At 46.2% G+C, this 16,312-nt stretch overlaps 2 protein-coding genes across 2 annotated transcripts in view; both read right to left on the bottom strand.

Moving 5' to 3' along the window:
• Dna2 (DNA replication helicase/nuclease 2) overlaps positions 1-9,034 on the bottom strand; it is a 33,063-nt gene extending 24,029 nt beyond the window's left edge. Inside the window, exons 1-4 of the mRNA XM_075980123.1 lie at positions 8,885-9,034; positions 6,234-6,416; positions 4,610-4,793; positions 330-475 (exon numbers count right to left, since the gene is read on the bottom strand). Of these exons, the coding sequence (XP_075836238.1) occupies positions 330-475; positions 4,610-4,793; positions 6,234-6,416; positions 8,885-8,958 (587 nt within the window). The 5' untranslated portion in view covers positions 8,959-9,034. The remainder of the gene's footprint in view (positions 1-329; positions 476-4,609; positions 4,794-6,233; positions 6,417-8,884) is intronic.
• A 2,049-nt stretch (positions 9,035-11,083) lies between these two features.
• Positions 11,084-16,312, bottom strand: part of Slc25a16 (solute carrier family 25 member 16) — a 28,513-nt gene continuing 23,284 nt past the window's right edge. The window contains exons 8-9 of the mRNA XM_075980124.1: positions 14,964-15,032; positions 11,084-13,326 (exon numbers count right to left, since the gene is read on the bottom strand). Of these exons, the coding sequence (XP_075836239.1) occupies positions 13,170-13,326; positions 14,964-15,032 (226 nt within the window). The 3' untranslated portion in view covers positions 11,084-13,169. The remainder of the gene's footprint in view (positions 13,327-14,963; positions 15,033-16,312) is intronic.

Below are 16,312 nucleotides of genomic sequence, written 5' to 3' on the forward strand. Positions count from 1 at the left end.
TCCAGGACAGAGACTTATTCAAATCATTAAACTGGCAAAGCTGGATGTGAGCATCCTCTACCTGCTTCCAAACCCACCCAGTGCTCATTACGTCGGTTTCAGAGCATGGGTGAGGAATCTGTGTAGCACAGGCTCCATCCTTAAACACACACATAGGGTATTTCAGTAATGTTACCCAGGAGTCCCTGTGGCCCAGACACCACAGGATACCGTGAACAGGACGGCTGAACTTCAGCTATGCTCATACCGATGGGTCTCCTTCCAGAAACCTGAACTCTAGGCAAGTTAGTTACAGGACGAGATTGCATCTGCAGTTTTCGGTTACTTACATCTCCTTCAAATGCCTTATTTCTTGGACAGTTTGAAAAGCGAGCTCCTGCAGCTTTTCTGGGGCAAAGCTCTCACTTATGGCTTTTTGAAAGACTTCGTGAAGAATTGTACCGATCAGCATTTGGCGGGTGGCCGGATCAGAGACCTATAAGACAGGTGATATGCACACCCCATACCACAACACGGTAACACACTGATTATACACTATGAAGCCAGCATAAACTAAGTCAGATAAATGTCAATGCATTAGCAAAGGCTTTTGTTGTTTTAATTGATTCATTTTCCTATGAGCATAGGTATTTTGTCTGCATGCATGTCTGTGCACCACTTTCGTATCTGGTGCCCCTGGAGGTCAGAAGAGGGCATTGAATCCCCTGAGACAGGACAGTGGGTTGTGGGCTCCAAGCTAGCTCACTGGCAACTCTCTCCTTCCCCCTCATCTACTCCTCAGGGCCTCTCCCCTCAGACAGAGTCTTGCTGTGTGGGCAGTCCAGTCTGGGGCTCACAGTGGCCTAGCTTGGCTTGGAGCTAGAGGTGATACTGTGCCCACCACACCCCACAAATTTTATTCTGTTGGAGAGAATTAAGTGTCTTTAATTTTCTTCTATTCAGAATTATCTGAACTCTTGTATAAGTCTTTTGAAACTCAAATTTTCCATTCTGGGGGAAACAAAAATCACTATGAAAAAAATCCAAGATATTTTCAAAGATTTAATATTTTTAGTGTACTCTACTACTACTTAATAACCGGCCCAAATATTAAAAAAAAAAGCATGGATCATAAACTCATGCATGTAAAAGACATGCGTTATTCAGGGCGAGCAAGATGGTTCAGCTAGTAAAAGTGTTTTCCCACAAACTACTGGCCTGAGTTCAATTCTTGGAACCCACATCATAAATAGCCAGATGTGCCTTTAGTCCCAGCACTCAGGACACAGAGGAAGGCAGATCTCTGTGAGTTCGAGGCCAGCCTGGGCTACACAGTGAGTTCCAGGACAGCCAGGGAAACACAGTGAAATGGCCTCGAAAACAAACAAAAAGAGCCAGATACAAGGAAGTGCAGGGGGTACCTGGCTTTAATCCCAACATTTGAGAGGTAGAGCAGATAGGCCTGTGAGAATTGGGCCAGCCTGGTCTACACAGAGGTCCAGACCACCTATGAACTTACAGCAGCTGTGGTTGTGAGCACACGATCAAGCCAGTGAACATACAGGCATGGAGGCATGTTAGGTTCAAAGTGGGACCCCAAATGGTAGTGCCACTGACAATATCTAAGTGACAGTCCGGACCGAGCTCAGGCGGAACACTGGCCAGGTAAACAGAAGGGTGGCTAACAGCTTAATAAAAGCCTAACATCAGCATTCCTCAGAAACTCTCCTTTAGACGGGCGGTGGTGGCGCACGCCTTTACTCCCAGCACTTGGGAGGCAGAGGCAGGCGGATCTCTGTGAGTTCGAGACCAGCCTGGTCTACAAAGCTAGTTCCAGGACAGGCTCCAAAACCACAGAGAAACCCTGTCTCGAAAAAAAAAAAAAAAAAAAAGAAAAAAACTCTCCTTTATCTGCATTCAGCAATGGGGTGTCTAGTTCCCTATTAACACATACCTGTACCACATACCAAAGTCACCAGGCAGCTCCCAGGCTCTTCTGGCTCAAACTGCCCCCCCACTCTCTTTCAGGCTGTTCCTTTGTGTACAAGCTTCCTCCTGCCCCAACACCTGTCTCTTTACAACTAGAACAACTTTCCCAGTCTTTTGCTACTCTGATGCTCACCCAATCCTCACGCCGTCCTACAAGACAGGCAAGGCAGCTTGCACTATGCCCCAAATAAACCTTTCTTTCTACCCATGGGCTGGCCCAGTTCAGTGGATTCACTGTGCCCTCGATTTGAACCCCTTCCCCTAGCTGGGAAGACATTGATAGTCAATGGTTTTGGGGTGAGGGAGAGTCAGTTTTCCTCAGCGGTGTGAACCCTATTAGACTGGCCCAGTTCTATTGATGACTTTGCACCCAGGGGTATAAGGCCAGGCCAGGCCAGCATAAACTGGTCTTAGGCCATTTAAAAAACAAAAAAAGAACACAAGGCAGGGGGTTAAAACAGATCTGGGAGACATAAGGTAAAGATGATCAAAATACACTGCATGAAATTCTCAAAGAATTAACAAATATATTTGTCTTTAAAGGCAGAGGTTTACAAAGCAGCAGACAGGCAGCTTCATGGGTCCGCTCTGTGGAAATTACTCACAGAAATGTAACTTTTCTTTTTCTTTTTTTGTTTGTTTGTTTTTTGAGACAGGGTTTCTCTGTGTAGCCCTGGCTGTCCTGGAACTAACTCACTCTGTAGACCAGAGATCCGCCTGCCTCTGCCTCCCGAATGCTGGGATTAAAGGTGTGCACCAGCCACCACCCCACTCTTCTCTCCTATCTCTTTCTCACCGTGCTGCTGGAACACTTTGGGCTTCACCATGTTCCTCAAGTCCCTTAGCCCATCTTGTGGCTGCTCATACAGCATGTAGCTGACCTCAACACTGGCCCAAACAATGTGGTTTTCTCTCTCCCTCCTTCTAGGCAGATGCTGACATTTACAGCCTGCATCCCGGGGAATTGCTCTGTAAAATCTAAGAAAATTGTCCTTGAGCTTAAGAAGAAGGGGGTGAGGGTTGGACATAGTCTCAGAGATAAGCATTGCTATGAAATCCTCAAGAAAATTCGGTTCGAAAGACCAGACACCTGATGTGAATCACAACACTGCAGTGACTAGGGCAGTGTATGCCGAATCACGACACTGCAGTGACTGGGGCAGTGTACGCCGAGTCACGACACTGCAGTGACTAGGGCAGTGTATGCCGAGTCACAACACTGAGTGACTAGGGCAGTGTATGCCGAGTCACGACACTGAGTGACTAGGGCAGTGTATGCCGAGTCACGACACTGAGTAACTAGGGCAGTGTATGCCGAGTCACGACACTGCAGTGACTAGGGCAGTGTATGCCGAATCACAACACTGAGTAACTAGGGCAGTGTATGCCGAGTCACGACACTGCAGTGACTAGGGCAGTGTATGCTGAGTCACGACACTGCAGTGACTAGGGCAGTGTATGCCGAGTCACGACACTGCAGTGACTAGGGCAGTGTATGCCGAGTCACGACACTGCAGTGACTAGGGCAGTGTATGCTGAGTCACGACACTGAGTGACTAAGGCAGTGTATGCCGAGTCACGACACTGAGTGACTAGGGCAGTGTATGCCGAGTCACGACACTGAGTGACTAGGGCAGTGTATGCCGAGTCACGACACTGCAGTGACTAGGGCAGTGTATGCCGAGTCACGACACTGCAGTGACTAGGGCAGTGTATGCCGAGTCACGACACTGCAGTGACTAGGGCAGTGTATGCCGAATCACAACACTGAGTAACTAGGGCAGTGTATGCCGAGTCACGACACTGCAGTGACTAGGGCAGTGTATGCTGAGTCACGACACTGAGTGACTAAGGCAGTGTATGCCGAGTCACGACACTGAGTGACTAGGGCAGTGTATGCCGAGTCACGACACTGAGTGACTAGGGCAGTGTATGCCGAGTCACGACACTGCAGTGACTAGGGCAGTGTATGCCGAGTCACGACACTGAGTGACTAGGGCAGTGTATGCAGAGTCACGACACTGAGTGACTAGGGCAGTGTATGCTGAGTCACGACACTGCAGTGACTAGGGCAGTGTATGCCGAGTCACGACACTGCAGTGACTAGGGCAGTGTATGCAGAGTCACGACACTGAGTGACTAGGGCAGTGTATGCTGAGTCACGACACTGAGTGACTAGGGCAGTGTATGCCGAGTCACGACACTGCAGTGACTAGGGCAGTGTATGCCGAGTCACGACACTGAGTGACTAGGGCAGTGTATGCCGAGTCACGACACTGAGTGACTAGGGCAGTGTATGCCGAGTCACGACACTGAGTGACTAGGGCAGTGTATGCCGAGTCACGACACTGCAGTGACTAGGGCAGTGTATGCCGAGTCACGACACTGCAGTGACTAGGGCAGTGTATGCCGAGTCACGACACTGAGTGACTAGGGCAGTGTATGCTGAGTCACGACACTGAGTGACTAGGGCAGTGTATGCTGAGTCACAACACTGAGTGACTAGGGGTACGCGACACTGGGCAAACACTCAACGGCTCTCAGCCCACCTGCCCTCTGGAAAGTGCAGCAGCTGAGCACTGAACAGCCAGTGAGCCTAGTGAGCAGAGGAAAGCACTGTGCAGACACTGAAGTCACTCACCCTGAAAGTCTCGCTCAGGACAGCTCTTCTCAGACACCGAATACTGCTGGCGACACTTGTGCCAGAGATCAGCATGTCTGGGTACAGAATAAAATACCCCACGTCATCGTCTATCATCCAGGTTTCAGACACGCGGTCTCCCTCTAAATGAACGATGTCCCCGGGCTCTACTGGTACCGAACACCTGAGAAAAAGGCAAGGGGGAAGCGGAAATGTATAACTTAGGTTCCCACGGCTAAACACATCCAGAAGTGTTGAGTATTTTATCTCAAGAACAAAGACGTACAACCTCTGGGTCTTAAATGTCATTTTATTTTTTTTATTTTTTTTTATTTTTTTATTTTTTTGAAAAATGTTTATTTATTTAGTATACAATGTTCTGTCTATATGCCTACAGACCAGAAGAGGGCACCAGATCTCATTACAGATGGTTGTGAGCCACCATGTGGTTGCTGGGAATTGAACTCAGGACCTTTGGAAGAGCAGGCAATGCTCTTAGCCACTGAGCCATCTCTCCAGCCCTTAAATGTCATTTTAGTGGGGGGCTAGGGGACTAAAAGAGACAGTATGGTTAAGAATACTACCTGCCCCCACAGAGGACCCTAGTTCAGTTCCCAGCACCCACACTGCAGTTCACAACTATCTAAATCTCCAAGTCCAGGGGACCCCAAATCCTCTTCTGGCCTTCACGGGCATCAGACACACACATGATGTACAAACATACACACATGTGGGCAAACCAGTGACACACATAACAATTTTTAATTAAAAATTTTTTAAATTTAATTTTTAAAATTTATTTTTTAATTTTCAATTAAACATTTTTTTAAACTAAATCAAACTGTCCACTTGGAGCGCAAAAGAACTAAAATGCTGGAGTGAGTCGGGCAGTGGTAGCACACGCCTTTTATCCCAGCACTCAGAAGGCAGAGGCAGGTGGATCTCTATGAGTTCGAGGCCAGCCTGGTCTACAGAGTGAGGTCCAAGACAGGCTCCAAAGTTACAGAGAAACCCTGTCTCGAAAAACAAAACAAAACAAAAAGTTGCTGGAGTGAAGGCCACACTTTAAATAAGCCAGAAAAGCTTCCTCATTTCATTTCTTAAACATTTTTATCATTTTATTTAGGTGCCTGATTGATTGCATGTGTACCAAATGTGTGCAATGCCCAAGGAGGTCAGGAGAGCCTTAAATCCCTGGAGTTACAGGCAGTCGTGAGCTGCCATGTGGGTGCTGGGAATTGAACCTGGGTCCTCTAGGTGCTCTTAACCGCAGCGACCTCTGTCTGTTGTTTTCTAACATATTTATTTTGTGCACATGTGTTGGGCGGGGAGGTCCATCAGTCCTCTTCTACTATGTGGGCCCCAGGCATGAAACTCTGGTTTTGGTGGCAGGCACCCTTACTCTTGAACTATCTCTACCTCCTTAGAAATAATTCATCCACACATGATACTTGATGGCTTTTCAGATGACACCCTGGCATTGGGACTGGAGGTGAGCAGGTGGAAGCAAACTTTAACCCCTTCGGCTCCAGCCTAAGCTACGTGAGACCCTGGATCCAAAAGCAAGCCAAAACAAACCACCACCAGACCACCAAATTGTTGCTCAAGGTCAAGGGTCAATCACCAGCCATTCCTCAGGATGCACAGCTCTTGGTGCTCTCGCTCCTGTGACGCAGTGATGACCAGATGCTTTTCCTCATCGCCTCTTTCAGTCTGGACGGTCTCGACAGCCAGCACCAGGTAACGGTTATCCTCTCCTTGGCTCAGAACTGTCTTAGGAAAGGAAGCTTCCACCTTCTTCTGAAGTCTAAGAGTAAACATAAAAACCAAACTATCAGAGATGATTGACTGGACTATCTCCTATCAGACCCAATAGACAGGACTATCTGGAGGTCAATTTTCTAGTTTTTTAGATTTTGTTTTTTCCTGAAAACCTTAAACTGAACAAAGACACATGGAGAATTCTTGTTGTAAAGATTGGGGCTAAGGCTCAGTTGGCAGAGTGTTTGCCAATCATGGACAAGGTCCCAAGGTCAATGTGATCCCCAGCACTGCATAAACTGGGTGTCTGAGTGTGGTGGCTGTAATCCCAGCACTTGGGAGACAGGCAGGAGAACCAGGTCATTCTTAGATATATAGGGAGTTTGGGCTAGCCTGGACTACAAGAAGCACCATTTCAAAACAAAAAGTGACTCCTCTCTTTGTAAAACATACATAAACAATAAGAGAAGCTGCACACGATAGGTCAAACCTGTAAACCCAGGGCTTGGGAGGCTGAGGCAGGGGAACTACCACACATTCAAGTGTTATAAGAGATCAAACCAAAGACTGAGACACCCAAGGTGCTGTAAGTTAAGGAAGCAGTCTATCTCTAGAGGGTCAAGCCCAAAGCAAGGGAGCTTCCAATAGCACAAGAGTGTGCTTTTATACATTTCTGGCTCTGTCCTGTCTATATGGTTACATATATTGTTATCGGTGTTTTAAACTAGTAATGAGGCTGTGGGGGTTGTCTACAGGACAGATATGGCCAGTCTTCACAAACAGGAACTCTCTCACAGCTACCTGAACCGGATATTCATCAGCCCCCATGACTGTTTCTTGTGTTTCTTTCTCTTGGGCCTCTATGGCCAATTCCTGCCTCCTACCACACAAGGCTAGCCTGGTCTACAAAATGAGACTCTGTATAAAACAACAGCAACAAAACAAATTCTTAGGAAGTGGGAAAAGGAGGATGAGGAGGTCAAGGCCATCCTGGGCTGGGCTGCCCGACTCAGTTCAAGGTTAGCCTGGGCTACCCTAAAACCTGGAACCTGGAAAATAGTGGAGTAGGTTTCTACCACTGTTGAAAGTCTTACAAAGTACAACTGAAAGGAGAGATTTGAACCTTTCCAAACAACTGATGTACTGACCAGGACATAGTTCCACAGTATAGCACCTGCTGGCCAGCTTGTGACTCATCCCCAATGCTGCCTGAAAGACGGGGTGGGGGGAGGAGAGGGTTGCATGGGAGGTTCATGCAATTCGTGCCAGGAGCTGCCAATCATGCTAATCTTTACAGCATTAGAGGGTTTAGGTCTACTGTGTACCGGGTGTTGGTTCCCCCAGCACCACTAAAGAAATGTAGTCCAACATACCACAGAGGCAGGAAGAGATCCTAGCCTCTCTCTCCTGTAAAGAAAGCAAACTACTCCCCCTTGGCTTTCCAGGAAAAGGTCTCTCTGCTCAAGCGAAGGCTGGCTTCAACTCTTGGTCTCAAGCACTCCAGGGCCCCTTGAGTAGCCGGAGTCACTAACAGCAGCTTCTGAGCCACACCGTTACCTCCCACTAGAATGTCAGCGGATCTCATTTTAGTAACTCAGGAGTTTCTTATATGTGTTAGAACGACCAGGTCAGCTTCACAATACTGAAACCGTGCACACTCAGCTTCAATGCGACACCCCTTCTCTTCTTACAACTTACTGGTCGGGTTTCCAAAACCCTAACACGTCACTCTCCAGTTAAAACATCAGATGCTATCAGGCACGCGGGCAAACACCTTTGATCTCAGCACTCTGGAATCTGACGCCAGAGGATCTCTGTGCATTCAAGAACTAGCCCGGTCTACAAAGAGTTCCAGGAAGGCCAGGGCCACGCACCGCTTCAAAAAACAAATAAATGCTTTCCTCCTTCCCCTACCGGTCGCTTCAGCTGGCTGCACAATCCATTGAGTTGTAAATGTATCACTCAACACCCCGACTTTGCCTCATACCAAGAGTTTCCTGAGGTAGCCGGTGACACCTACAATTGCTCTTAAAAGGGCTGGAAATAAATCGCCCAACGGTTAAGAACGTGTATTGTTCTTGCAGAGGACTTAGGGACTTAAATACCCGCATCAGACAACTCACTGCGGTTTATAATTCCAGTTCCAGGAGATGCCTCTAAACCAGGCACACAAACACGTAAATTAATAAAAACAGATAATAACAAATAGATAGGCCTGGGTCTGAAGCCCGGAGTTCCCTCCCGCGGTCCCACGTGAAAGGAAAGAACTCCCACAGGTGCTCCTCCGACTGCCACAAGCAAACAAAAAAAGAAAGAAAATGCAATGTATTAATGACACTGGTGAGCTGTGGGAAACAGCGAGCTCAAGGCCAGCCCCGGCTACACAAGACCAGATCCGAATTAACCGGCGCAGAGCCTGCAGCTAAAGCCAGGGAAGACTGCGCCGGTCCGCCCGCGTTCAGACCTCCCGCCGCCAGCCCGCCCGCTCGCCCGCCCGCCCACTCGCTCGCTCACAGCTCAGCCCGCGCGTCCTCCGCTCCGCCGTCCTCCTCCAGCAGCAGCAGGTCCAGCTCGTCCAGCGGCTCCATCACTGCCGAGCCCACCGGGAAAGGCAGCTTCGGACAGCGACCCCGGCGCCTGAAAATCGCAGCGCCAGAGACGCGCCGGTACGCTGCGCATGCGCAGGAGAGGCCCCCGCGCGCTAGGGGCTCCCGCGCTCTCAGCTCCGGGAAGCACCGCGCAGGACCGGAGATGCTTTCCCGCCTTCCCGCCTGCGGGATCCCCATGCCCACGCTCGCCTCACGCTCCGTTTTTTAGATCTGAGACAGCGACTCAAGTATTCCAGGATGGCCTGGAACTCACAGCATTGCCCCGTGTCCCGCTTTCAATTGCAGTTATCACCGTGCCCAGTTTAAGAAGTCATTTAGAACTGTCACATCAATCCCCTGCCTCTGCCTTTCGAGTGCAGAGATCACCAGGCCCCCTCTACGTTTCAGAGAAGACGAGATGGTTCAGGTGGTAAAGACGATTGTGACTAGGGCTGCCGACCTCAGTTTTCTGGAACCCACATGGTGGTGGGAGAACCAACCCCGGCAGGTTGTCCTCTGGAGTTCCACGTGTGATCGAGAGTGAGAACACACACACGCACCCCTGCAGAGATGAGATGGCTCGGTAGTTTAAAAGTATCTGCTGCTCTTGTAGAGGGCTCTGGTTGAGCCTTCAGTACACCTGGCTGCTCCCCACTCGCTATAACCCCAGTTCCAGAGGACTCCTCCTCTGGTCTCCGAAGGCACACTCATGCATAGTGCACAGACATACTCACAGGGGCACGCACACAAAATAAATCTTTCAAAAAGGTAAGTCGAAAGTTTCCTTTAAAAGAAACCATTTCATAAATTTAGCATTCTTCCATTCTGATTTCTGAGCATGTGTGCAAGGGTGGAGAGACCAGGGGTTCGAACCTCAGGGAAGAACTTATTGCTCGTCACTTTATGAGACAGGCCTGTGTCTAAACCTGAATATTGTATGGGAGCTAGGTACCTGAAAGTAGTTACAATGCTGTTTGTCACTGAACCATCTCTGCAGCCCTCTCATTCTGATATTTTATATCTAACATTTCCTTCAATAATGCAAATATTTAAAGCTGGGCGGAGGTGACGTACACCTTTAACCCCAGCACTCGGGAGGCAGAGGCAGGTGGATCTCTGCCTTCGAGGCCAGCCTGGTCTACATAATGAATTTCAGAACAGTCAGGGCAACACAGAGAAACCCTGTGTTTACGTGGAAGCTCCCCCTCAGGCCCCACCTCTCTCCAGAGCCCTGGTTCAGAAAGCTAAGACCAGCACCGAGACCTGCCACATGACTTCTCTCCTGTCTCCCCCAAGAGTCACCGGGGAGCTGCTTCGCTCTGTTTATTAAACCCGGTTTTATTAATTCAGCTAGATTTGGCTTATTGCATTGGCAGAGAAAATCCACAACTGGGAATCAAGAAATACTTATCATCCTGTCTCAAAAAAAAAAAAAAATTAAGGCTGGGCAGTGGTGGCTCACACCTTTAATCCCAGCACCCAGGAGGCAGAAGCAGGAGGGTCTCTCTGAGTTCGAGGCCAGCCTGGTCTACAAAGTGAGTCCCAGGACAGCCAGGGCTACTACACAGAAAACCCTGTCTGGAAAAACCATAAATAAATTTTAAAAATTCAAACATTTTATAAAGATAATAATTCTGCGAACATTTAAAAAGAAAGACATTGCCTGATGTGGTAGCACATATCTATAACCCCAACACAGGAGAGGCTGACGCAGGAATATTGTGAGTTTCAGGCCAGCTTGGGTTACATAAAGAAACTGCTTCAAAAATAAATACGGGGCTGGAGAGATGGCTCAATAGTTAAGAACACGGGTTGCTCTTCCAGGACTCCAGCTCAATTCCCAGCACCCATATGACAGTTCCTAAGACTCTGTAACTCCAGTTCCAGGGAATCCAATATCTTACTTCGGGCCTCCTTGGGTATACCAGGCATGTCTGAGGGCACAGACATACATGCTGACAAAACACTCATACATATAAAATAATATTAAATAAGTAAGAAAAATAAAACAAACTAAACAGGGCTGGATGGGTACCCAGTTCAGTGGTAGTATTTACCTAGCATGTGCAAAGGCTTCAGGTTGATCTCAGGCTCCATAGATGATAAACAAAAGAAGCAATCAAAATAGGGATAAAAAATTACTTTTAATATCTTATGGATTCTATAACAGACATAGAATACAATTTCTTATTTTAAAAAATATTTTCAGTTCTCTTTTATTGATAATATAAGTGAGATATTTATTTTATAGGTTTAAATTACCTTAAGATTGAATGGACTAATTAGCTACAGTGTGGTCCGGAAATGAAAATATACAAAAGAGCTTTATAAACAGATGTATCCCCACTCCCGGTACACTCAAAGTCACAAAGCACATTTTTATTTTTAAAGTAAAGATTATAAAGATGAAACTAATTCATTTAATTTTTACTAAGATATTACAAGAAATCTTTACATGAAAAAATACAGAAATAACATTAGCAGCTTAGAATTAATCTCCTAAAAATCACAGCAATTCTACAAACCTCTACCTCTAAAGACAGGCAGTCTATCGCTTCTACGCCATGGTCATGCTTACAACAAAAAAGGAAAAATGCTCTAAACACAATGATCAGAATTCTGATATTCTAAACAACTTTCTTTAAAATGTCACGATCAAAGCATGTTTTATATTTACACTTGGGAGTATAACACACTAAGCTTACTTTACATGGAAGAACTTGTGTCTTGACGTAAAATCTTGGAAACATTATTTCAGCTATATTCATGGTCCACTGAAAGTTTCTAGTACATAGCAAGTGATTTAAGACAAACATCCACAGTGCTACTCTCCTTTTAGGAGCAGAGATACTTAGTTATCATCATTCCTGCCTTTGGGAGATACAGTGGCTTTTAAAACTCACAGAAATCAAAGTACCCAGTATTAGCATTGGAACAAAACCTGATTAAGTCTCTCTTTTTTGGAACAACACTAACTTTATTGAGAAATGAGGAGAGAACTGAGGATGTAGCTCAGTGGGAGGTCCACCACTTGCCTGGCACATACAAGGTCCTAGAGTCATCCCCAAAGACAGGAAAATACAAATAAAGAAAAATGTTTCAAAACGATGGAGGGAAAGGGGTCCTTCTATCAACTGGAGCAGAATTATGAGAAGAATTATAACAAGAACACTACTTTGTTGTTGGCTATGTTTCATAGAACTTAAATATTCAATTCTTATTCCACTACAATAAAACTAAGCCTTCTGGTTTTACTACACAATGTCAGAATGCTGGAGATGTGGTTCAGAGGTAGAGCGCTCATCTAGCAAGACAGGCGAGAGACCCTGAGGTTACTCCCCAGCACAAGGAAAGGAAGGACAGTGGGTGTGGGGGATAAAAGCAAGCAGTGTTAGAGGGCTGGGGCTGTAGGCCATTGGTCGTGTGTGATTAGCATGCATGAGTTTGACCCCAGCACCTCACTAAAAAAGAAAAGGGGAGCCAGGCGGTGGTGCACACCTTTAATCCCAGCACTCTGGGAGGCAGAGGCAGGCAGATCTCTGTGAGTTCGAGGCCAGCCTGGTCTACAAGAGCTAGTTCCAGGACCCCTGGCCCCAATCCCAATTCCCCCAGACAATCATAATTACAGGTTGGGGAATGTGGCTTAGTGGGTACAACATATGCTTAGCATGCAAAAGGCCCTGGATTCGATTCCAGTCCCTCCCCACATCAATAACCATGATTACAATTAAAAGTCACAATTAAAAGTTTGGGATAGTGTGGTAAGACTAATGACAATCTCTTGAACTCCAATATGAGCCTACCTCTCCTCACCACCGTCAGCACAAGATGGTTTTTCAGTGTTCTAAGGTATAATGTCTGGCATTAAAAAGTACGTTCGAGCAGGCATGGTGGCACATGCCTGGGATCTCATACTTGGGAGGCAGAGGCAAGAGGATTGCCGTGAGATTAAGGCCAGCCTGGTCTCCACTGTGAGTTCCAAGCCAGCCAAGAATTACATGTCTAGATCCCATCAAAAGGAAAACAAAAAATTCTGCTAAATACTTTTGATCCTGATTTAAAAACATACAGAAATCAAGTATTAAAATCCCAGTGGTTCCTGTGACAAGGCAAACATCCCCTTCAAGTAACATTTCCCTCACAATTAAGGTAACATTTATATATATTTTTTCCTCTAAGGATTTATGGAAGAAAACCATAATTTTTTTCTTTTAGTTAAGGTGGAAAAATTGTTTCATAATTTCATACGTCGTGAAAGCCACAGCTTGAGAGGGGATGCAGCGGATGTAGTTCAGAGATAAGCCGCGATACAGTCCTTTCCTAATCCCATGGTGTCCGTACACATACTTCATGGTCTCCCGCATGGTACTGAAAGACAGTGGGAAATGATGTAGCAACTGTTCATGAGGCAACAAGACAACCACCTCAGAACCAGAAGAGCTTTGTTTATTGTTGGTTGGTTGGTAGGTTGGTTGGTTGGTATCTGCAGACAGAATCTTGTTTTATAGCCTGGGCTGGCTTTGAACTGTAATCTTTTGCATCCCAAATGCTAGGAAAAGAGAACTATGCCACCAGGCCCAGCCCATAGCAACATTTTTTTGTTCTTTGTTTTTTTTGAGACAGGGTTTTTCTGTACAACGGCTCTGGCTGTCCAGGAACTCACTCTGTAGACCAGGCTGGCCTTGAAAGATCCACCTGCCTCTGCCTCCCAAGTGCTGGGATTAAAGGCATGTGCCAGGTGCTGTGGGATAATGCTCTTGTACACGGTAAAGACTGGTCACTCGTATTGGTTTAATAAAATGCTGGTAGGCCAGTAGCCAGGCAGGAAGTATAGGTGGGGCAACTCTAGGAGAATTCTGGGAAGAGGAAAGGCAGAGAGGCAGTCACCAGACAGAGGCAGAGGCCTTGAACTCACTCACAGAGATCCTCCTGCCTCTGCCTCCCAAGTGCTGGGATTAAAGTCATACAGAGAAATTTAAATTACACACATAGCTCACTTTCTACTATGTGTAATGAAGCTTTGAAAATAGGTTTTAGAATGGGCACAGGACAGACACAAGGTCCCAGCCCTGGGAATCTGAGAGCATCACAGGCTGAGGTCAGTCTGGGCTCCATGTTCATGCTACAGTTTGAGACCTTGTCTCAGAACAAACCAAGGACAAAATTGCTTTGTTTTGACTTTGTGTTTGGGGGGGACTGTGCATCACAGCTCGGCACAGGAGGGAACGGGGACATGACTGACACTTTATGAAGTTACTATTGTGTACCGTGGGGATAAAGGAGGAGGAATGACTGCTGGAGAGACAAGAGTCCTCTCTCCCTCCTGACTTTCAACATCACTCTTCCTAAGCAGAGGGTGGTCCATGCCTGTCACCGCAGCCCACAGCAGGCTAAGGCGGGAGAACAGTGCAAGGTCACGGCCAGACTTGTGCTGTATAGTGTGATCCAGTCTCAAATACCAAGAAGCCAGGCCAGAGGCTCACACTCACACCGCAGGCACTTAAAATTAAAGAAAGGAGATCACAGGTTCAAGATCAGCCACGTTACATTGCATACAAACTTGGAAGCCAATCAGGGCCACTTGAGATTCTATCTTTAAAAAGTAGAAATTAAGGGGTTGGAGATGGGTCGGTGGCTAAGAGAGCTGACTGCTCTTCCAGAGGACCTGTGTTCAATTCCCAGCACCCACATGGTCTATAACCACACTGTCTATAATCCCGGTTTCAGAAAGCCCAACACCCATGGCAAAATATCAATGAACATAAAATAGAAATAATTTTTTTAAACAAAGTAGAAATTAAGTCAGGTGTAGTGGAGCACTCTTTAATGCCAGCACTATAATCCCGGTTCAGGCAGGTCTCTGAGTCGGGGGCCAGCCTGGTCTCTAGAGCTAGTTTCAGTATGGCCAAGACTACACAAAGAAACCCTGTGTTGAAACAAACAAACAAAAAAAACAGAAACGTTTAAAAGGAAACATTACATTTCTAAAGATTAGGAACACTTACAGGCACTTTTCAAACTCCGGTAGGACTGTCCCTAACTGCATTCTCCGACGGGTCACATCAAATGGGTAGCTGAAGAAACAGAAAAATTAAAGACTTCAAATTACCTCTCATTTCCTATTTGACAACCGTTGAAACCAAAATCCCAATCCACTGGCCACTCCTCTTGCGGGATATTTGTTTTTTCTACATGAAAATGTGTCTATGGCCTGCTTCACCTGCCTAAGGTAGTTTAATTAAGAGCTGAATGGCCAATAGCTAGGCAGGAGAGGATAGACGGGACTTCTGGGCAGAGAGAGGAACTCGGGGCTAGAACAGGGCACTGCAGGAGACGTCAGCCTCCTGGTGCTCAGGACCTGGCCTTCACCATCACAAAGGCTCTCTGACTTTCTTTCCCTGAAGAGTCCCCTGTTGCTTAGTTTCCAGCGCTTTTATCTTGTTCTACTTAATCTCTCCTGGTCTACAGAAATATCCAAATTAGATATAGTAATGTATTTATTATAATGTTCCCTCTATATGCTCGCAGGTTTAACTCCAGTTAAACACTGTACTGTTTCAATTAAAAGCAGCTTGGGTGCCAGGCAGTGGTGGCATACGCCTGTAATCCCAGCACTCAGGAGACAGAAGTAGGCTTATCTCTTTGAGTTTGAGGCCAGCCTAGTCTACAAAATGAGTCCAGACAGCCAGGGGTGTTACACAGAGAAATTCTATCTTGAAAAAAAAATTTTTTTTCCTTTACAAAGATCATTCACTAGATTAGGAAACACTAATAATAATAATAATAATGAGGAGGAGGAGGAGAAAGAGGAAGAAGAAAAATAAAAAGAAGAAAGAAAGAAGAATGCTTGCTCCTGCTCAGAAAACCTGAATTCAGTTCCCAGCTCCCATGTCAGATGGCTCACAGCCATCTGTAATGCCAGCTCCATATCTGACAGTCTCTTCTGGCCTCTGAAGGAACTGTACACTTATATACAAATCCACATATATACATAGTTAAATATAAAACAAAATCTAAAAAAAAAACAAAACAAAACAAAAAAGGTGACCTTGCTGAGTCAGCAATTTTGTTTTCCTTTGGTGAACCTTACAATGGTTCATATATTATCTGGAACAAAGTAAGTTTTCGGTGGTGGTGCACGCCTCTAATCCCAGTACTCACTAGGCAGAGGTAGTTCAAGGCCAGCCTGATCTACAGAGCTAGTTCCAAGACGGCCAGAACTACATAGAGAGACCTGTCTCAGAAAAAAAAAAAGTTTTAATGCAAAGGGCTTTTTACACATACACACACTATAAATAGCTCAAACTCCAGAAACTTCCTGTGGGCAAATTGATGAGAACAAATGAACATCATA

This window comes from Microtus pennsylvanicus, chromosome 7 (assembly GCF_037038515.1).
Source record: "Microtus pennsylvanicus isolate mMicPen1 chromosome 7, mMicPen1.hap1, whole genome shotgun sequence".
NCBI classification, from domain to species: Eukaryota; Metazoa; Chordata; class Mammalia; order Rodentia; family Cricetidae; genus Microtus; species Microtus pennsylvanicus.